Genomic DNA, 22,683 nt, shown 5'->3' on the forward strand with positions numbered 1-22,683 from the left:
CCACCTCTGTGGACTGTGCAGTGTTCTTTGGTGCGTGATAAACAAGATTCCTTCCACACCTGGCAAGCCTTGACAATTTGTCACCCCGGCCACGTATATTTTGAAATAATGAGGCAAGGAGAACATGCAAGACAATTGCAAGATTCTGCGTTGGTCACCACTGGGCGTTCACAAGAAATGAAAAATTATGTGAGCTATGAGACGTCAAGGACCACTGAGTTCATATGCCCTCTCCCCTTCCTGTATGCTGATTTTCAATGGTGCCTGAATTTATTACATGCTGTCCTCTTGTGTCAACATGACTGCTTTTTGCAGCTGAAACACCAGATGAATTTAAATTCTTAATATTTATTATCCAATATTTAATGCTACTACGGTGAAACGGCTGACTTCGTCAGTGAGCGCCATGAGGCTTCTGCTTCCAAGCAAATCTTATAACAAACAGTTGAGGCACAGGCTGACTGCGGTAGGGCGGTAGTACTTTAATGGGGAGTCATTTGGAACTGATGGCAGAGACTGTAGTTTTGCTGGCAGCAAAGTACTTGCAGTTCAAAGTGGGCAACAGTCTGTTACAGATGAGATGGCTTCTTGAGAGAATGCAGTATTTTTTATTTTTGACCCAGTCTCCCATTAAAACAAATGCCATGAGACTGAATGGAGTGTTTATGTGCTGCTTAGTGAGCCAAGCCTGCAATCCCAGGCGAGTCAACATCTCTCCTCGTCATTACCAGCAACTAAATACCTTATTGAATGTCTGTCAATTAATAAAACCCATTTCCCCCCCACAATTCCAAAATACACACACGCACACACCACAGTCTCGTACCACTGATACACTTGTATGCCTCGTGCTCTTTTTCCTCCAACTTTTGTTTGACATGCTTTGATTGGCTGAGCACAGAAAGAGCCTTTTAATTAAGCTATCATAAAATCTCAGTGAAGACACAGAATACATTTTAGGCCATCTTGATTCTTATCACATAGACTAATGCAGAGTAAATCGCGTTTTGAACTTTTATGCGTTATCTTTTATTTAATCTGAAGGGTACAGGCACATATCCAGTTATGGATCGGTCAGAATGAAAACATGCACGTCCTGCAGAGCTTCTGTCAGCTTTAATTAAAGGTCTTTTATGAACATGTCATCAGCACAATATTAAATCTCATGTTTCTTTGCTGCTTCTTGATTTTCATGTTTGAGATTAGAAATCAATCAATATCTTTAGACTGAGATATGCAGTTGTATTACACCACAATTAATTCGGTATTAAGTTGCCTTTATTCTGATGCAGACTTTGTACAATTGATACTTCATAAAGTAACGTGATCGATGCTTTGCCTGTCCATGCAGCCCGTTGCTGCAACACATTCAGAATTTTAGAAAGGGCAACAATCAAAGTTCACTCGTACAACCCTTGGGGGGGACAAAATGTCAGAATAAAGGAAATGCTTTTAAAGTTGTGCACAACACTTCATATCGTCAATGTGGTGCTCTAACTACTGGGTGCTGCACAGATGCTCTTGGCTTGTGTGGCCTTTAGACGGGTCTGTGGCTGAAGCTCTGCTTATGCTTAGATAGTCAAAGTTTAATTTCACATCAGTCCAAGTGGAATACCAACTAACTGCACAATTGTTTTATAGTTATAGTTATGCTTATGTACATAATGGAGGCTGATTCCAGCCAGCAACCTTTCTTGCGTGGCGTGACCCCCTTGCCTGCCTCTTTACCTGTCACTATGACAGCGAGATACCAGTTGTCAGTTTATTTACAATTTTCATGGCCTGGGTCATCATGGACTTGGCTTTCTCACAGCTAATGATATCAGACAACAAACGATCTGGAGCGGAACCATAAGACTGAATTACCGTACATTTTCAGCGTTACAAATGATATGCGTTTCATTCCATGGAATAATGAAAAAACCTAATGTTCCTTTCTTTTAGCGTAGTAAATGTGATAAGTAGAGGAGAGTTAGTGGATGTTTTTATTAATGCTCGTCATCCACTGATAGTTTTGGGAACAGTGCTATTCTTGGCTTTCGAGATGGACTAGTCAAGATAGTGTCTCAACTTCTTAATTCAAAAGATTGTACACCAGGTGGCCATCTTTTTCTGTCAAGCTGTAAAGCTTTTTTTGCTGGCTGTCTCATGCGGTGAGTATGCGTACCGTGAGATAGACCCCAGACGCACATCCGGCTCCTGGCAGCCAATTAAAATTTCCTGTGAGTCACATTTACCTTGTGTATTTTCAGTCAAGGGTTAGGTTTGTGTGTGTGTGTGTGTGTGTGTCCGTGAAGCCAAATTATATTCATTCCATGTGTTGATTTTTGAACATCAATATAGAAAAAGTAAACGTCTGGCAGCACAAGAGTTCAAGGCAGCACTCTGAAGTAACATCCCATACTATGCATAAGTACACTATAAAGACCACATTAGACTATACTCAATTATATCAATTATAGTATACCAGACAATAGTATACTGCACTATGCTATATTATATATTGTGTTATATTATATTATACTATGCTTTAATCTAAATATCGATTCAACCCATTTATTAACCAATGGATTCGCATGCAGACATTGGTCACATTTTTATTGATGTTTCATTTGCCATTAAACATTTTTAATGGCCCAACACTGCATCTCGCCCATAGCAAGCTGGGATAGGCTCCAGCAACTCTTTTGACCCGCAAAGTGGTAGAAGATTAATGAATGAATGAATGAATTTGGTTGTATCCTATCAAGTTATTCATTTTGATCTTATTATCCACGTTGAGTGAAAGTAGAAACGAATTACCGTATACTCGTATGTCAGGGTATTACTGTACATTTAAATTTCAGAAATCCTGTTAAACAGCTGTAATCAACACCATGAAAAAAGGAACAGAGCGATAAATTGTGATCATGTTTCAAGCAAGGCAAACTACTTGAAATATTATTCTAAACTTAGCTTTTAGTTTGTTTTTATTATTTATTTCCATGATACATTTGTAGGTTTGAATCAAATATGACAGACACGCTCCCTCCACATGAATGTGTTATGACATTGAAATCAGGTTATTACTTTGTACTTGTACTTGAAATGCTAGCATGAAAATAGTGAGTTGAAATAATTTTTCATCCTTCATTCTCTAAATGTAATGGTGGCTCACTCAATGCAACAAAAACAGTTGTAGTAAAAGGAGACGGCACAAGAGGCAGTGGGCCAAGATGCTGTCTCTGTACAGTAATACCTTCTGGAGGGAAAAAACATTTTTACAACCTCTGTTATGGCTCTGTCATCATTTTAGGCCATCTTCCTGCTTGTCTTCTGCCTGCATCAATTCTACCTTTCTCACTGTCATTATAATTGGACTCATCTTAGATAATTCCTTTTTTAAACCCCAGGGTGTAAGTTAGTCTTAGCATGTCCTCTAAACCTGTCCATGCTAGCCTGTTACATTTAAGTACGAGGCATCTACTGCCTGTTGGCATGAAAGCTAGATGCAATAACATTGAACTTTTCTTCAATTTTCTTTCTCCTTTGAATTTATGTCATGTTTATATCACAATTTATGTCTCCAGTATCCACATCTAGGCGTAGTGTGTGGCCTTGCTTACCCAGCTTGCCCTTGTCAGACAGGGTAAAGACAGTCAGGAAGACCTACAATGCAGAATTGTGAGATATTTTGACTATTTATGAAGACTTTAAATGCAGGATACATATATTTTTCAAAAATCACAGAGCTGTTTGCAGACTCAATTATAACATTACTGCGTAAGCACGTCATAAAAAAAATGTTGGCTTGATATTTAATGTTTTCAAACCCGCTGCATGTTAACCATGAATATGCAAAGCTTTCAAATGATGATCAGAATATAAATGCATTATTTGTACATTTTGTACAAATAATGTACAGAACAAAGAACATTAACTTATACATAAAGTCAGTACTGAGAAAAAAACAGCACAATCTTTTTAGTAGAAGGTATAATTTTCCTTATCACATGGCACAGTTGTCATCTGGCTTAATGGCTCCACAAAATGGCCATTTGGGGTTTATAAACTATATACCCTCATTAAGAGTGTTGCCTTAGTGGCAGGCTATGCTGTACAATGGATGGAGGCAAGGGGGGCTGTAACCTGGATAGGCAGAAGAGAACGTGCATAAAAACATCGACAGCACAAGGGTTGTAACGGTGTCTAAACATCCTCCCTCAAAAGATATGTCTTTTGGCTTAGGCTGCAGCTGAAGTCTGTGACTGAAGTGCTGCTTGGAACGCAGCTCTCGCAGTGATGCAAACGATTTGGCTGAACCTGTTAAACCCTCAAAAACACATGCCGGAGGAGTAACTGAGAGACTTGCATCACCGATATCTGAAATCTTACAACATATAAATACATTATCTGTCAAGTTACATATAACATGATTTAAAATAATGTTGGGAAGCTGTGTAAAATAGAAATTACAACAAAAAGTGTGGTCTTTTATTACCTCCACCAACGAGGTTGTGTTTTTGAGGGCATTTGTCTGTTTATCTGTTTGTTAGCAGGATTACAGAAAAACTGCTGGATTTATATTGATTTAAAAAATAATAATAATCTGAATATGGGTCTTGGTCTAATTTAGATCCCATTGCATTGCCCCAGGGCAGCTGTGGCTAGTAGCTTACCACCACCAAGTATGGAGTGAATGAATAATGCACAATGTAAAGCGTCTTTGAGTGTCCAGAAAAGCGCTATATAAGACCAATGGATTATTATTATTATTATTATTATTATTTTGGGAGTGATCCGGATACCTGTCTCGATACAAAAAAAATCTGAATTTTCACATTTACTTTTTTCATAAAATTATGTCTTGTAAAATATGCATTCAATCCTTAAAACCCCATTTATGGATTCAAAATTCAGTTAAAAATACACATCAACTCTGATTCACTTTTACTTTTCATGGTTGGTGTATAAAGAAACCAAAAACAATTTAGAACTTTTGATGATGATCCAGATCACCTTGTGGGGACGGTGTAAATCCAATTACGAAGGGAATGAGCTGCTTGGCGGAGGTTTGTGCTCTCCAAGTGCTTTTCTAGTTTTATTTTGTCTCTTACACACAAAAACACACACAGATAATGCTTCAGCATTGAGCCAAAGCAAAGGCACCTCCAAAATGACCAAATCCATGAGAGCCAGTACCCCCTGGCTCTTAAAATTATTAAGAGCCAGGGGGTACTTTCCCCCTGGCTCTTCTCCCTGTACACCAACTGCTGCACCTCTGGCCATCAGTCCGTCAAACTGATTAAGTTTGCGGACGACACCACCCTCATCGGGCTCATCTCGGACGGTGATGAGTCGGCCTACAGGAGGGAGGTGGACCGGCTGGTGTCCTGGTGTAGCAGCAACAACCTGGAGCTGAACAGCCAGAAAACAGTGGAGATGATTGTCGACTTCAGGAAAGTCACAGCCCCACCGCCCCCCCTCGCCCTCACATACTCCCCTACCCCCATCTCCATCGTGGACTCTTTCCGCTTCCTGGGCACCACCATCACCCGGGACCTCAAGTGGGAGCCGACCATCAGCTCCCTCATCAAGAAGGCTCAGCAGAGGATGTACTTCCTGCGACAGCTGAGGAAACTCAAGCTGCCGGCCCAGATGTTGGTGCAGTTCTACACCTCCATCGTGGAGTGCGTCCTCACCTCCTCCATCACCGTGTGGTACGCTGGCGCCACCACCAGGGACAGACACAGAGTGCAGCGCATTGTACGTGCTGCGGAGAAGGTGATTGGCTGCAAGCTGCCATCGCTCCAGGACCTGTATGTCTCCAGGACTCGGAGGCGTGCAGGTCGGATCACAGCCGACCCTTCCCACCCTGGACATGGTCTCTTTGACCCTCTCCCCTCAGGCAGGAGGCTACGGTCCATCCGGACCAGAACCTCCCGCCACAAGAACAGCTTCTTTCCCTCAGCCGTAAGACTAATGAACACTTAATAATTCTGTCCCGGACTCCTGAATACAACTTGCACTTTTCCATTTGCACTGCGTGATGACGATAGTTTACTGCTGCTAGTACACATCTGTGTAACCACTCCGGCTGCTGTTGATGTCTGTACCTGTATGGTCTTTGTATTTTGTCCTTAATGTTAGATGTAGCACGACTTCACCGAGCAACGTTCCTAGTCTGTGAACCCTCACTGACAATGGCAATAAACCACTTCTGATTCTGATTCTGATTCTGAGACAAGATAACAGCAATTACCCAGTTTAAAAATTCAGCCCACTCTCAAAGGCTTCAAGATCAGCAGCACTCTCTAGAAGCCTCTCCTTCTGATGCTGGAAGATGAGCGGTTAACAATCTGGATGGCTTGCCTTTTAAGGTCTGGAGTACATGACGTCCCTGATACGTAAAAACAATTTGAAAGGGGTACTGCAGCCAGTGAATGACCTTGTGGTCCTCTTGAAGAACTTCTTTCATATCTTGGTTTGTTCACCTGAAGCTAAAGAACGTGTTTACCTCTGGAATGTTTTCTTTACTTATCATTTTGATAAGGAGAGACATTCCGTGTGTCATCTTTGCACGTTTTTCACCGAAATACAAAGAACTGAAACGAATCATAGGATTCTGTTTTGTTTTTGTTCTGGAATTGGAGTTTTTTTAAAGTCAGAATTAAACGAGTGGTTGATGAAGGAAGTGGAGATGTTGAAGGGCTGCCTAATGAGGAATGTGCAGCAGTTCCTGTTCTAATTCTGGGAAATGATGCAGATTTCACTGCCTACATGTTTGGAGTGTTCTGACGTCTGTTGACTCACTCCACAGATAAGAGCGCCTGTCTCAGCTCTGCTTACCCCTTCACTCTCTGTTAATGGGTTCAAGCTGTAACGTGTGTCCTGAGCCGTACACAGCAGGTAAATACAGTATATGGAAACAGGCGGGAGTCAGGCAGGACACAGTAAGCGCAGATGTTTGTCATCCACTAAGGCAAAGACAAATAGACAGGGAAATGGACTCGTTGAGCCATCGGTGTTGTCAAGTCGAACATGTTGTTGTAAATTTGATGGATGTGGTCATTATTGCCTATATTACTGCATGACGTAATTATAGGAGGTTGAATTGTCTGTCATTTGAAGTTTTTAAGAAAACCCTTGATGCTGAGAGATTCTCCAAATACCATTAATATGTTGCATAATCATTAATGATGTATTTATGTATGTCTTCATGCAAAATACATATTGGCATCCTAACTTGGAGATATGCTTTTGATAAAGAATAAAACCTTACTCCTTTTAAATCACAACTTAAATATCTATAATAAAAATAGTTAAGCAGTTTATTTTAGTGAGGGAACCAAACAAACCGTAGCCATGGCGGAAACCCCAACATAAGAATTTAATAATCAAGTGTAAGAATATATATATGAGAAACGTCATTAGCACCGTTTTGAAGAGATCCACCAGAAGCAGAGACGGGAAATGTGAAGGACTATAAAAGTGTTTCTCCAGTGGTTGATTATGATGCTGCATGTGTAGCACGGTGCAACATTAGCTTACTTCTCATAGACTCTTAATGAGAAACAGAAACAGACTGCTGAGCAAAGAGATATGACAAACAACTGTTGAGGATCTTCGACGAGCTTCTGTTAATATTCACCATCATTTCTCCCTCAGGTTTACAGTCATGTTTGCGACAAAGCAAAGATCTGGATCGTCATCAGAAGGTTATAAATTGTTCTTGGTATCTTTATACAGCAACCATGAAAAGTGAATCGGAGTTGATAATATTAATAATAATAATGCAGCGGATTTATATAGCGCTTTTCTATGAGAAACTCAAAGTGCTCAGCTCGTAGGTAATGAGAACACCAAGAATATTGAAAGAGAAAAAGTAGTGAAAAATTATTGTTGTAAGTCCACACGTTTGTTCATTCAAACTGTAGATTTTGGCTATGCTCTGGTATTGCTTTGGTGTGGAGTGGTTTTACACCCCACATGGTGGTAGGCAGACTTTTTCTTCATCTGAATCTGAGGTCTGAAACTGAGACAGGGATGTAGCTGACGGCTGCTAGAGATTAGCACTCGATCTCAGTTGAGGGGATTCAGCCAGAATCTGATCACTTGCCCACAACAGCAATGCTTTGGACCAGTGTTTCTAACACACACACACACACACACACGCTTGAAACAATCAGAGGAAAATGGCACAGGATGAAAAGTGGCCAGAGGTTTGGGCCTGTTCTTATTATTGTAGCCCAGGTCTGTAATTACAGTGCTAACACGGCAGTGTGGATTGAATCAGTGAGACTTTGTGGAGAAAACGCAAAGGAGAGTTGGATAAATATTGGATTTCAGTAAGGAGGGGGGGGGGGGGGGGGGGAGAGAGATCACAGATGCCTTTTGGCTGATATGTGTGGCTCATAACTCTGTCATGTGTGTTGCTGTGTTTCAATGGTTACCAGTGGAAAATTACACAAGGATATTTTTCAGTTGCTCCTCTTTCCTGGTGTCACTGGTGAAAGGTAATGGCATAAAGTAACCCAACAAAAATAATAAATCCTTAACTAGCACCAGTTTACAGCATTTAAGCAGTTTATCTAGATCACAAGTGTGAATTGATGATGGCCATTTGTGGTTTACCAAAAATGTTTTGAAGGTCTCTGCCTCTGTGCCTCATCCAATTCCTCACTTGACTGTCTCTTACAAATGTCTTTTCTATTTTTCTACTGGCAGCATTTAGTCCTCGCATTCTACAGCTCGGCACTGGAGAGTTCTCAAATTCTTCTCAGTATCACTCAGCAAAGAAGCGCAGCCAAACCCACCTGTATTTTTGCTGGAAAAAACGTTATCTCAAAAAGTCCTGAAATATTACCCATAGTTCTTATTTTTTCCTCTTCTGTTTGTTAAAAGATCACTGACTACTACCCCCAGACCATAATTCTTTGTCTAGCATGCAGATCAAATACATAAAAATGTATTTAAATGTGTTGAAGATGGGCACAATAATAAAAGAATGATAGAGGGAAATCACACTTTGCTTTTGCATCTTTCCCATGCGGGACTTTATCGTAATCATATTACGATAACAAGGTTATCATTTAATACCATATGTTAATGTCAAAGATTGATGTTCCAGTTTTTGTTATTAATCAAACCCTCTAAAACCAAAAGTCTGTCTGATGCATTTTTGTGACAGGTCGTCAGTTTTCCACTGGAGAGAACTATTTGGTTAGGAAGACTGGACCGGAGGCGTGTGCATATTGAGATCATTAAGGGCAGCTTGAAGGCCGATAGTGCCGCTAGTGGAAAATGTATTTTCTAAAATCACAAGGGCATAGATTGCTGCCCAGGAATTCTCCACATCCCTTAAAGCTCAGATATAAATCCTTCACTTTCTGACATGAATCTGCCCAAAAAATAAAGAATGGTTAAATGTTTTTTTTAGGTACAACGGAAAACACAAATGTTGTTTTTTTTCTGACAATACTTTGTAAGATATTAAGATCTAGTGAGGTGAGGTGTGTCTTTAGCTCAGGATATGCAGCACTTCTGTGCAATATCCTGGATGGAGGGGAGAGAGTGTGTGTGTTGTTCCATAGAATTTGAGATGATTTGTTTTTAATAGGTCTTTATGGGATGTTTGAAGTTATTTCTGTCTGAGGTCTCTTTGCTCCCTGACTCGGTTTGTCCCAGTGCCTCGGCTTGTCTGTGCTTTATCCTCTGCTGTTTTCTTCTCTGTCACCCTCCCTCTTTGTCACTGGTTCTCACTTACACTTCTCTGTTGTGACGGAACGGGTGAGTGTGCGGCACTGAAAGAAGGCGTGTCTGTGTTTCCTCCTACCCTGCTTTCTTCTCCACTCTGTGATTCAAAGTGGACACCAGTTCGCCAAGCACTTACCCATCACCACTTGAAAGGCCCCAGCAAGTAGTCAACTTGTGCCGACTCATTTTTCATAGAGATCACATGGTGAAGCATGAGATCGTAGTGACTGAGCAATTACAGGGTCAGCTGGAGTAACTGCAGCCTGGGGGACCAGCAGCAAGTACTGCTCCTCTGTGGCAGCACAGAACTAATCTTTCTGTTGCTCTCACATTTTTATTAAGGTCAGAAGTCATTTACAGGCTAGTCTGTGTGTATGCTTGTCTGTTTCTGAATACAGTATAAGCACAGCAGATTTTGTTTTTGTCTTCACCCATTCCTAAATAATTCTAGACCAATTTAGTGTCATAAAAATACAAATCGCGGAAATAAGGGCGACTTTTTCTGGAAAGGCTTGCATGTGTTCTGAAAACTTGTTTTACCACAGACCGATTTGGCTCCAATTATGAACTGTTTATTCACATCTCATCCCTGTAGTCTGTACAATGTCCTTTTAGAGTTAGTACCGTATTTTCCGGGCTATAAGCCACAACATTTTCCCCACGCTTTGAACCTGTGTCTTTTACTACGATGCGGCTAATTTCATCATGGAAAACACACAAAGAAATGCATATGATGCAGCTTTCACGTTAAAGACGATTGATCTGGCCATCAAAGAAGGAAACAGCTGTTGTACATGAGCTTGTCATCAATGAATCGATGGTGAGACGTAGGAGACGACAGCGAGAAGAACTAAACGTGACATTAAGAGCGACAAAAGAGAGACTGAGTTCTTGAGATGAACTAATTTTGAGGCTGTTCAATTCTGACACTGAAGAAGACGTTTCTATTGGATTTACTGCGGAGGAGGAAGATGAAGACAGCGATCAATGACTTCTGGCAGGCTACTCTATTTGCCGTGTTACAGGCATTGTTTGGGGGAAAAGGATTTATTTAATTAAAAGTAAAAAATATATATTTCTGTGTAGATATGTCATGTTACAACGTGAACACCTGTAGCTTATAGATAGGTGCTGCTTATATATGTACAAAATTATTATTATTTTTTAATTTAGCGGGTACGGCTTATCAGGTGCGCTTAATAGTCCGGAAAATACGGTAATTGCTCTGTAAAAATAGCATACTGTTTAAATATACTCTGTTCTCTCTACACTATTTGCACACTTCCTGTACTCTGGAATGACAACAATGACAAATACCACGATCTACAGCAGCAGTCCGTCTAGCAAGGTATCTAGCTGCCACTGTGAGGATGTATAAATCAACTAGAAAAGCACTCAAAGAGCAGACCGCCACCAAGCAGCTCATTCGCCTCATAATTTGATTTACATCATACACGATGGCGATCTGGATCATCGACAAAAGGTTAGAAATTGTTCTTGATATCTTTATAAAGCAACCATGAAAAGTAAAAGTGAATTGGAGTTCATGTGTATTATTAACAGATTTTTTTAATCCATAAATAGAGTTGTCAATGTTCAAATTGAAGATTTTTTCCTGACCTGACCATATTTTCCAAGATTTTTTAAAGCCTTTATTATAAGTAAATGGAAAAGCCCGATAGGTATCCGGATCATTCTCAAAATTTGATGGTATCTAAATTAGTCCCATCTTCAGATTTAATGAAGATATCCATCCAGCAGTTTTTCCATAATCCTGCTCGGAAAAATCACAACAGTAGCCGCAATCCGGATCCGATACGATCAAATTTTTAAGCTCCATTGATTGCAATGCTGGCAAAAATTACAGATTCTCTTCTGGATCATCACCAAAATGTAATCGTCTGTTCCTGGTAACATTCCCAACATGTCCTGGTAATTTTATCAAGATCTGTCTCTAACCTTTTGAGTTATTTTACTAACAGACAGACGGACAAACAAACCAACGCCGGTGATTACGGTAATCAACAATCCTGAAAAGAAAAACCTTGTGTCTGCTCATATGGGTGTGTACTTGCACACACTACATACACAGTGGCTGTTGTGGGCATGCTCATGTGTGTGGGTCTGGACAAGTGACAGCTCTGTGGCTAGGCCATGCCAAGTCAATGTCCACCAGCCTTTAAATGGTAAAGCTGTAAAGTAGGGAGGACTGGGTCTGAAGGTTTTGGCTTAAAGAAAGAATTGTTGGACAACTAGATTATTTTTAAATGTTGGATTGATGAAGGGAGGTAGAAAGAGGAAAATAAGGTGACAGAACTTGGAAAATGGAGTGGAGTCAGTAAGAAAGGTACCTGATGGAGGATAAAGGAGATTGTCGTGAGAACAGTGTAAATAGAGGAGAAGCCCCATGCTGCTCATTAAGTTTGGGTGTGTTTGGGCATGGCAGTAAACATGACATTTCCCTCAGTAGCCTCTTGCATCTAATGATGGCCCTGCAGCACAATGAGCAGTGAATCTACAGCCACCACAACTTTTGCCCAGCCCAACTAAAACAAGCTGCGACCAGCCAGGAGCTCTGGTTTAACGTTAACGCTCAGGTTTTAACTCGCACGCCAGGCTAGGGCAGAGGGGATAATTTATGAAGTAACTTTGGAACAGTGATACTGGCGAGGTAAATATAGCACAATCATTTATCAATATTCGACAACAGAGGAGAACAATCCAGTTTGTTTGTGTTAATGCTTCCCAGCTGCTGAGGTATGGCTCCAAATGTTGTGGGGTTTTTTTATGAACAGATTGAATTTCTAAGTGCCATAGCAGGTTTCTTTCAGGAAGTCTGTCTAATCAGGCTTATTCTGGTAAACGTAAACTGGTGTTGCTGAGGCGATGCCACACTTTGTAACTGGCACTTAAATCAGGCATAGCTACGGGTGTGTATCTTTGTATAGTCGTGTAATTATTGTCTGGGCAAATGTTGGTAGTAAATGACAAGTTGACTAATTTATAGCCTGGCTTCCTTGGAAATTGTTGAGTCTTAGTAGAAGTAGAAATTGATGCTTGACTTAGTTCAAGTATATTCTGGAGTACACCAGAGGAATTGTTGAACTAGTCAAAAAGATTTTAACCAAACAATATCAGTAACCCAATGATAAAACACAAAATATTGGACTTGTTACAGAAAGTCTTTTCTCCACTTTTTTGATCTTCTCAGAAACATGTCTTAAACGTATGGCTTTGTCCTTTCTCGTCACAATAGTTTGTCCAGCATTGTAAAAAGGTAGCCAGTAAAATCATTGGCTCGCAGCAGCTTTCCTTGGTTACGATCTATGACTGGCAGGTGTTACGGAAGGCACGGTCGGTCCTGTCCAGCTCTGATCACCCTCTCTTGGAGGAGTTTGTTCTTCTAAGCTCTGGGCGGAGATACAAGCTCTCCAGGATAAAATGCAACAGATTAAAATCTTCATTTGTCCCAAGTGCAATAAAGTGCACTGCTAAGCAGCACTTTATTTATTGGGGCCACCATCCGAGAGATATGGCCAGTATATCATTTTTAAGGTTGTTTTTATTATCTTGATTAATGTTCCATGTCTTTCTGTATGTTGTGATTTACTGTTACTGTTGTCATTGACCTCTGCTGCAAACCAAATTTCCCCTTGAGTGACAATAAAGCTCTGAACTCTGAACTAAGCTCTGAACTCAATGTCTGTCCCACGATAATAAGAAGTCAATGACAAATGTTGTTTTTGTTTTTTTGTGTACTTTTTTTTTTGTGTACTTCCCATTAGTCTTCCTGTCATTATCACCTTGCTCGGATGAGCTTCTCATCCAGTGCCATTATCGTCTAAAGACGTTTTTTAATAACCCAAACATTCCCTGACATTGAAATCTGCCTCTCTTCAACGGCCAATAACTCCGGAATGAAAAATGGAACACACTTTTTTTTCCTGAAGAATAGACTTTAATCTTTCATTTGGTTGGTTAGGTGTGTGCATCGTCATAGTAAAGAATATTCTGTGGAAAATTGGGCAAAATGAGCATAAATTGGGGCACTCAAATAGTTAATGCTCATAGTGGAACAGAATGACTTGAAGTGCAACTGTTAACAACTACTTACTGTATGTGAATATTCTGAGGTAGGTTGATGTAATTTTAGGGCCTCAGAACATTGATATTTGTAAAACCCTGTGCACTTTCCCCGTTTCAGTTTTAGCTATTCCCTTCATAATTTCCGGCAGTGTTAGTTTTAAACCAAGAAGCAGCCGAATGCGTGGAAATCTTCAACCTTCTTTCATTATAAAGAAAAAATCTTAATCTTAATTATCTGTGTCTTTATTTTTCAGTCAGTGGTGAAAACTGGTCGTTTGCTCATCAGTCATGAGGCACCATTGACCGGAGGCTTTGCTGCTGAAATCAGCTCTGCAGTACAGGTGCGTGTGGAATAGAACAAATGTTTTATTTGATGAGCTTTTATTGGCCTCTGTAATTCACTGGGGTTTTCTTTTCTTATTCTACTGCAATGGGTTAGCCAGTACAAGCCTTATTTTGGAATGAATCTGTTAAATAAGCTATATGGTGAAAATAGCATGGTATTTGACCAATAGAAGAAGTTTAATTTTGTTGTATTGTCTGCATGGAGAATAAATGCTGAAAATATGCGTCTGTTAGCTGCCATTCAAATTTAAGTGGCTGTAGTTGATGACTTTGACCTAAACATTTTCTTGCAGTGCAAAATGTGAGCAGCAAGCAAAGTTTTCATGTACTCCTTTGAGAACCAGACTGAAAAAATTATGTGCTCCCCCTGCTTGTTTTGGCCGCCAGATAGACAGATTCTCATTCATCCAGATGATGTTGGATATCTGCGTTGAGTGAAGTCAAAGTTCTGGACATCCTCAAGCTTTAGCTGTGTCCAGTTAACGTTATTCAGCACAAATATTGTACAGGATTTAACATCATTTCATTAAATAAGTAAAGAGTCATGGGTAAAAACACTACAAAATGTGAAAAATGTATTTGTGAGCCAAAAAAGTCAACCTTTATTCCTAAAATTAGCCAAATGATCTGGCTCCCTAAAAATAATTGCAATTCCTATCACTACATTAGAGACACATGAATACATCACGTCATGAAAATATTATGACTTTTCATGACGAAAATGCGGACAAGTCTAGACTTACAGCTAGCCTTCTGATTTAGTGATATTGCATTTACTTCTTGTACTAAAAGTATTATGGGCACCATTCTTACTTGTCGAGGAAACATTGCTATCCTAAAAAGAAATGTGAACAGTAACGGCAGTGAACAACACAATATGACAATGAACACAGTCAATATATATTTTGGTTTAGCAATTTCTGAATAGCAACATATATGCCTGAAACACTGATTGCCCTCCTATCCTCATATTATGCGTGTATTTGCTCCTGGTTGAAAATTTGCAGGCACACAGACAAAGAATCCAACAACTTTATATTGCATTAAAAAAATAGTTTGAAGAATTGATCATTACAAATGGAGTAATTAGATTTCAGAGAGGAGCAGTTTTATTCTGAGTAGCATCAGCAGAGAGGGGCGGGGGGGGGGGGGGGGGGGGTCACTCGTGATATTATTGATTCCCGTACAAGGTTTATTAAATATGAACCAATGCATGTCAGAGCTGATAAATTCTTGCCAAAGTGTAAAGTCTTCCCTTCCCTTCAGCCTAATCGTATATAATTCTGTTTGGTGAGTTAATTATCTCCACTGTTCTTCCTATGAGACTCTTAGTCATGAATATTATTCTACTCTCGGTGAGAAGTTTGTGTCTCAACTGCATCTCTCTCGCTCAGTACCAACCTCCTCAAATATCATTTGGGTAGTCATATGCATATCAATGTATGCATTACCTGGAGCTGTTTTCTTGATAAAGTTCATGAACTTAGGGCTGAAGTAATAAAATCAATCAGTCGTCTCCTCGTTTTCTGTCAGCCAGATGCTGCACTCTCCTCCTGTCAGGGAGGCTTAAATAGCCAATGAATCACCCCCCCTCTTCTTCATGTTTCTCTGTTTATGCATTGTGTTGCGGTGATGTAAGTTGTTGGTGTGTCCACTCATTTAAGTGATCTGCCGTTTTCACGTGGCTTCAGCCAATTTCAGATTCATCCAATGTAGAGAAAATCACTTTGTGATGGATGCAACTTGACCTACATCACACTGTTGAATTCTGCAATATATTGGAAATATTTTTTCCTAAAAGAGGAAATGTTCAGCTTTTTTGGCTTAGCTTTAGAAAATATTTTTCTTAATCAGGTCAGGGAGGCTAATGAGTGTGAACTCAAACAACATCTGGCTATGATTTAGCAAAGTAAAAACACACAAATGTTTCCTGTATAATAAATAGGATTTAGAATAAATCTAAATCTGCCCATACCTTTTAGAGAATATATTTTTTCTGGCAATAGAAATCAATAGTCGGTAAATAACTGGTTCTCTGATAGTGGAAGAGTGTGGACAACATAAATAAATAAAGCGTGAATAAAACGGACCGGTTAAACTCCTTGTTAAGAAACGTGGTGCTTTTAATATAATTACTCTATCCCTATAAATACCACACATTAAATGTATTCAACAATGTAATGCAACAAAGCACCAAAACACAAACTCAACAGCAGCGTCTCTTTTCACTATCATCCAATTCACAATGCCGAAGGAGACATTTATTCATGGATGAGAGGCTATCTATAAACCAAAGGTATCTGTCATGAGAACTCATGTTTATATTCTCTCTTTCTCCAATGCATGCTTTCATGAACTGTCCTTAAAGATGGATCATGCTTACATGTGTCTGTAGCATCCAACAGACTCGAGTCACTCAAAACACAAAGGTACACAAAACCTGGCTGACACCATAAAGCCAGCAATGTGCACAGCTCCATGTTTCCCTCTACCTTTCATGCTCAATGTTCACTGTGGTTGCGTTACATGATCTACTAGTTCTGAGGACCAGAAGCTTACAACATTGCTGTCAGTATAACCTGCATAGTGTTGGCTCTGGCAGTACTTCACTCCATAATTTCGAGACAGAGTGGCTTCAGCCGCTATCTGTACACCTCAGGCCTGTCCATAAAGATCCATTTATGGATTTAATTTTCTCTGTTGTGTAAAGAGCAGAGGAGAGTATTGTGAGGCTTGGCAAGTTTTCTTTGTCAAGCCTTGGCTTCAGCCCTAGTGATTTAATAATGTATCATTAGCTGGCCGTCCAAATGTGTGGCTGATGTCTGGCTAGGACAGAGTAAGTGAGCTGTGGCTAATGCCAATGCTCTCATGGACCTCAGGGCTGCGCAGAGAGAAATGGTGAATCACCCTCGTGCCTTTAGCCCTCCAAACCATAGTAGACTGTCAATTATTCAGAGTCCAAAATGTTCCACTTTTTTTAATCAATGAAATAATAAAATGTTGTATTGTGACTATCATGTCACAACTCCTGACTGCTTAGAACAATTAGGAACAATACAAGTCAGGTATCAAATTAACAATACAATAATAAAGACAGTTTGTCTAGCTACAAGTTATTTTTCTCACAGCCATGTCATCACACTGCATTCTATTAAATACCATTCTTCAGGGGGCCTAATGACTTTCTGTGAAGCCCATGTGTTTGGTTCTTGTTCCTGATGAGCACAATATTGATTTGATTACAATAACAAAGTGTTTTATGCTCCCCACTTTCCCATGCTGAGTTTTGTGAAATATATATATATTTCTTTGCTTTGCCTTGGGGAATAATTACGCAATCGCCGCCATTGGTTTGTTTGTTTGTCTGTTCATTTGCAGCACAATTTAAAAAAAAAACTTACAGACGGATCTTGATGAAATTAATTAAATAAATGCATTTGGGAATATAACTAGGAACAGTTTATTACATTTTGGCCATGATTCAGAAGAGATCCTGTATTCTGGATCACTTTAAAATTTTCTTTAGCAATGCAGTCAATGGAGCTTCAAAATGTGTTCCTCAAAATCCCGTCCCTCGGCTACACCCTCCAAACTACTGGCCATAAGAGCTGTGGTGTTCCTGCACCACACCCACTGAGTGGTGGAGGGTCATGCAGGCCTATGACGGAGCCACAGCTGTAATGCCCATGGAAGGCTATATCATGACGGAAGAATCAAGCACAGCAGAGTACCATGAGCCTAGCATACAACATCATGCAACAGAAACGAAGACCCAGGAGCGGAAGTCACCCATTAACTGGCCAAAATCCTGTGATAAAAAGGTATGGGAAACAGTCAACACAGACCTCATATTGCTGTTGGAGCAGCTTCGTGGAAATGCAGTGAAGAAACTGGATAGAATGGGAGAGCTCATTTACAACTATGGAGCTGAACGCTTCGGAGCTGCAAGCAAAAGGAAGAAAACACCATCCATCCCTATTCAATCCAGGAGACAGCAGGAAATAATTCGACTGGTCAAAGAAAGAAGGCAGCTGAAGAAACAGTGGAGGAAAACCACAGAGGAAGAGAAGGAAGGCATAAACGTGCTGCAGGCAGAAATTAAGAACCGGCTATCAGTACTGAGAAGAGCTGAAAACCTGAGAAAGAGGCGTAGAAAGAAGGAATGGGCAAGAGCTAACTTCTTCAAAGACCCTTTCAAGTTTGTAAAGGGTCTGTTCACGAAGGAGAAAAATGGAAGCCTCCAAACAACAAGGGAAGACCTCGAAGCCCACCTATCACAAATATACTCCGACAGCCGCCGACATGAACAGGTCTCACTACCACATGACATGCCACCGTTACATCCTCCAAAACATCAGCTAGACGTCAGCCCTCCCAAGTGGAGTGAAGTAGAAAGAACTGTACGCCGAGCAAGAGCAGCATCCTCCCCCGGGCTCAACGGGGTGCCATACAAACTCTATAAGTATGCACCAGATGTCCTGCGTTTCCTATGGCGACTGATGAGGCTGGTATGGCTGAAGCAGACGATACCAACAGCCTGGCGAAGGGCAGGGAGCATCCTGATCCCAAAGGAAAAGGACTCTACTGATATTAGCCAGTTCCGCCAAATCAGTCTCCTGAATGTAGAGGGTAAAATCTTCTTCAGTGTAGTGGCTCACAGGCTGACTAACTATCTGGAAGTGAACAACTTCATTGACACATCTGTGCAGAAAGCGGGGATGCCAGGCTTTCCCGGGTGCATGGAGCACCTGAGCATGATATGGCACCAAGTCCAGGCTGCAAAAAGGGATGGAAGAGACCTCCATGTTGTTTTCCTTGATTTGGCCAATGCCTTTGGCTCGGTTCCACACAACATCTTATGGTCGGCATTTAGCTATTTTCAAGTTCCAGATGTTATCACTGCCCTCGTCAGGGCCTACTTCCGAGACGTGCAGATATGCCTGTCAACAGCAGAGTACGCCACGGCTTGGCAGCATCTGGAGGTGGGCATCATGGCAGGATGCACCATTTCTCCACTCGTCTTCACCATGGCCATGGAAGTCATTATCCGTGCATCTCGATGGGTGGTGGGAGGAGAGCGGCTAAAACCAGGCTTGCGCCTCCCTCCCATTAGGGCATACATGGATGATATGACCACTCTAACCTCAACCATTCCATGCACAAGACGGCTGCTGAGGAAGTTGCAGGAGAACATCGAATGGGCCCGGATGAGGTTTAAACCGAGCAAGTCCAGGAGCTTATCTGTGGTGAAAGGGAAGCTATCAAACCAGCGCTTTAACATCGGTGAGGAGCCCATACCAACTGTGTTAGAGAAGCCAATCAAGAGCCTCGGGCGTTGGTACGATGCAACCCTTAAGGATATGGTTCAAGTGGAGCAGCTTAGACGGGATGCCATCAGCGGTCTTCAGAGCATTGACAGGACCATGCTCCCTGGCAGGCTGAAACTTTGGTGTCTTCAGTTTGGTCTCATACCTCGGCTGATGTGGCCTCTGACCATTTATGAGGTACCGTGCTCGAAGGTTGAGAAGCTGGAGAGGGTCATCAGCTCTTTTGCCAGGAAATGGCTTGGGCTTCCCAGGTGCCTTACCAACATAGCACTGTATGGTAAAGGCATCCTGGAGCTTCCTCTATGTAGCCTCACAGAGGAATACAAGAGCAGCAAAGTCAGGCTGGAGATGATGCTGACAGATTCTCGAGACCCCTGTGTAGCTCAAACCGCTCCTGCAATTGCAACTGGGAGGAAGTGGACTCCAACTGTAGCTATACACCAGGCTAGATCAGCCCTTAAGCACCGGGATATTGTCGGCCACGTGCAAATGGGAAGAGGAGGCATTGGCCTAGAGGAGGGTAAACCATCCTGGTGCAAGGCATCTCCAGCTCAGCGACGTGGGCTGGTGGTCGAGGAGGTTCGCCGAGAGGAGCAGGCTGCAAGGTGTGCAAAGGCTGTCTCACAAGGAAAGCAAGGTCAATGGATGCGTTGGGAAGATGTTGAGAAGTGCAAGCTCTCTTGGAGAGAGATGTGGGACATGGAAGCTTATCGAACCAGCTTTATCCTGCAAGCGACATATGATGTGCTACCATCACCACAGAACCTCAACCAATGGTACGGAGAAGATCCTACATGCCCCCTCTGTCCATCTCCAGCAAACTTGAAGCACATTCTAGTTGGCTGCAAGACGAGCCTTACACAAGGCCGTTACACCTGGTGGCACAATCAAGTCCTGAAGTGTCTGGCAGCTGCACTGGAGAATAGAAGAATGGTCGTCAATGCCCTGCCCCCCCTTTCCTCCCATCTTACATCATTAGGACATTTTGTCCGTGAAGGGGAAAAACAACAAAAAAGATGTATTCCAAAATCAGAGGTAGGACAGATGGGAGCAGCACGGGACTGGAAGCTCCTTGTTGATCTGGAGCAGAGACTCTGCTTTCCAGTGGAGATCGCCACGACCAACCTCAGGCCAGATCTTGTGTTGTGGTCTACCTCAATTCGAAGTGTTTACATCATAGAGCTCACAGTGCCATGGGAGGATAATATAGGCGAGGCCTTTGAGCGGAAGAAGCTTCGGTATGCTGAGCTGGCAGCGGATGCTGAACAACGGGGCTGGAAGACCACAGTCCTCCCTGTAGAAGTGGGCTGCAGAGGCTTTGTAGGCAGGACTGCTGCTAGTCTCCTCAGGGGCATGGGAATCCGGGGCCAGGCCCAACGGCAAATCATCAAAGCCCTGCCCAGTGCTGCTGAACGAGCAAGCCAGTGGCTCTGGATCAGGAGAAGAGACAACAGCTGGGCCCCAAAATGACAGAGACAACATCAGGGGGTATAGAAGGGGGTAAGGCAGAGGGGGGCACACCCGGGACGCCAGGTGTTGCTGCTGAACCCTCTTGAGGTGTCGTGGGCCTGTTCAGTGAAACACCTATGATGGAGGGTGCCCACCTGATGACCCCAATGAAACCCTTAGCCCCTTCTATCCTGCCCTGTGATGACTATAATCCCTACCCATTTATCAAGGTAAAAAAGGATTGTAGCATCCAGTCCCATTCCGGTATGCAGTCAGACAAGTTTGGCTCAGGGATGAGGATGCCCCTGCCGTGCAGAGTCCAGTGCACTTTGGGTGATAACACCATATCCTGTGTTTGTAAAACTCACCTTGACAACTTGTTGACTGACATGACAACTGGAGAGGTGGTGCATATTGACTACAATACTAGTTGATGTTTATGGAATTTGACACAGTCATGTAGGGTGGGGATTTCTATCTTGCCTCCAAATTTCATCTGGATCTGATCCATAATGAGGTCAGAAAAAATATATAAAAATTTAAAACTCCATTTACAGATTCAGAAATCTGTTGAAAATCAACTCTGACTCACTTTTACTTTTCATGGTTGGTGAACCAAGAACAATTTATATTTTGGTGATGATCCAGATCTCCATGTGTAAATCCAATTCGGAAGAGAACGAGCCATTTGGTGGAGGTGTGCTCTCTCTGAGTGCTTTTCTACTTTTAACAATAGCTTTTCCTCTTTTGCCCGCACTTCATCACTCTGAATGTACCTTCAACAACCTGATTTGATTGTTACCTTTAAAAGTCGTTTAGTGTGTATTTTTAATGTAAGCATTTTTTTTGTAACATAACATGATTGAGGTAGAAAAAAACAACTTTGATTGCCTGACTCGTCCTGTACTGTTGTAATTGTTGTGGAATGGACATTTTAAAACACAACAGGTACACAGCAGAAGACAGGACATGTTGCTAACATCATATAGCTACAAATGTTTGTTTGTTTTTTTCCATGTAAACATTGTTTGACGTTTAACAAAAGTTTGAAGATCTCTCAAATCTCAAAACACTTTCTCAATTTTACCCGAATCCCAAACCGTGTATTTCTGTCAAACTCATTTTGGTTTGACTGTAGACAAAATGTCATCCCTGCAGCTCTAAGCAGCAACTCAAACCCTCCTAAAATATTTAAGTCCTGCAGCTCTTCAGGGTGCAAGTCCGCCTGCACTGCCATTCTGACATATTTAAAATTATTACATATAATGATGCACTTCCCAAAAGACAAACATAGATTTGACTGAAATCTGAGCTGTGTGGCCATCCTCTGTCCAGCTGTGGTGGCAGACGGTCAGACTACTGTACTTTTCTCCCACTTCCAGTAAATGTATTTAGGGGAGATTACAGATGAGATCCAGACAAAAGAGTGTTCTCCCTGGTACTGTCTGACCAGTTATATGAACTCGGGGAGAGTTTCAAACTCAAAGGTTGTAATCCCGTACAATAACATTGTCACTGTCGTTCGTAAAATGAGATGAGAAGAAAGCACAGATTCATAGCTTTTTCCCTTTTTGCTTTCTAAAACAAATGTGTGAACAAAACTTGAATTTCTGCATCATGCAGCATACAAACGAGAGCTTTTCCTTCAAGCCTGCACAGAAGCAAATTAATAGAAAGGCAGTGATTTATTTATTGATTTGACCATACAAGAAGAAATAAATCTACACAGGGCAATATTTGG

The 22,683-nt window shown here is 41.5% G+C and overlaps 1 protein-coding gene across 1 annotated transcript in view; it reads left to right on the forward strand.

Moving 5' to 3' along the window:
* bckdhb (branched chain keto acid dehydrogenase E1 subunit beta) overlaps positions 1 to 22,683 on the forward strand; it is a 42,892-nt gene that overhangs the window by 13,760 nt on the left and 6,449 nt on the right. Inside the window, exon 9 of the mRNA XM_068758812.1 lies at positions 14,076 to 14,162. Within this exon, the coding sequence (XP_068614913.1) occupies positions 14,076 to 14,162 (87 nt within the window). The remainder of the gene's footprint in view (positions 1 to 14,075; positions 14,163 to 22,683) is intronic.

This window comes from Brachionichthys hirsutus, chromosome 3 (genome assembly GCF_040956055.1).
Source record: "Brachionichthys hirsutus isolate HB-005 chromosome 3, CSIRO-AGI_Bhir_v1, whole genome shotgun sequence".
Classification (NCBI taxonomy): domain Eukaryota; kingdom Metazoa; phylum Chordata; class Actinopteri; order Lophiiformes; family Brachionichthyidae; genus Brachionichthys; species Brachionichthys hirsutus.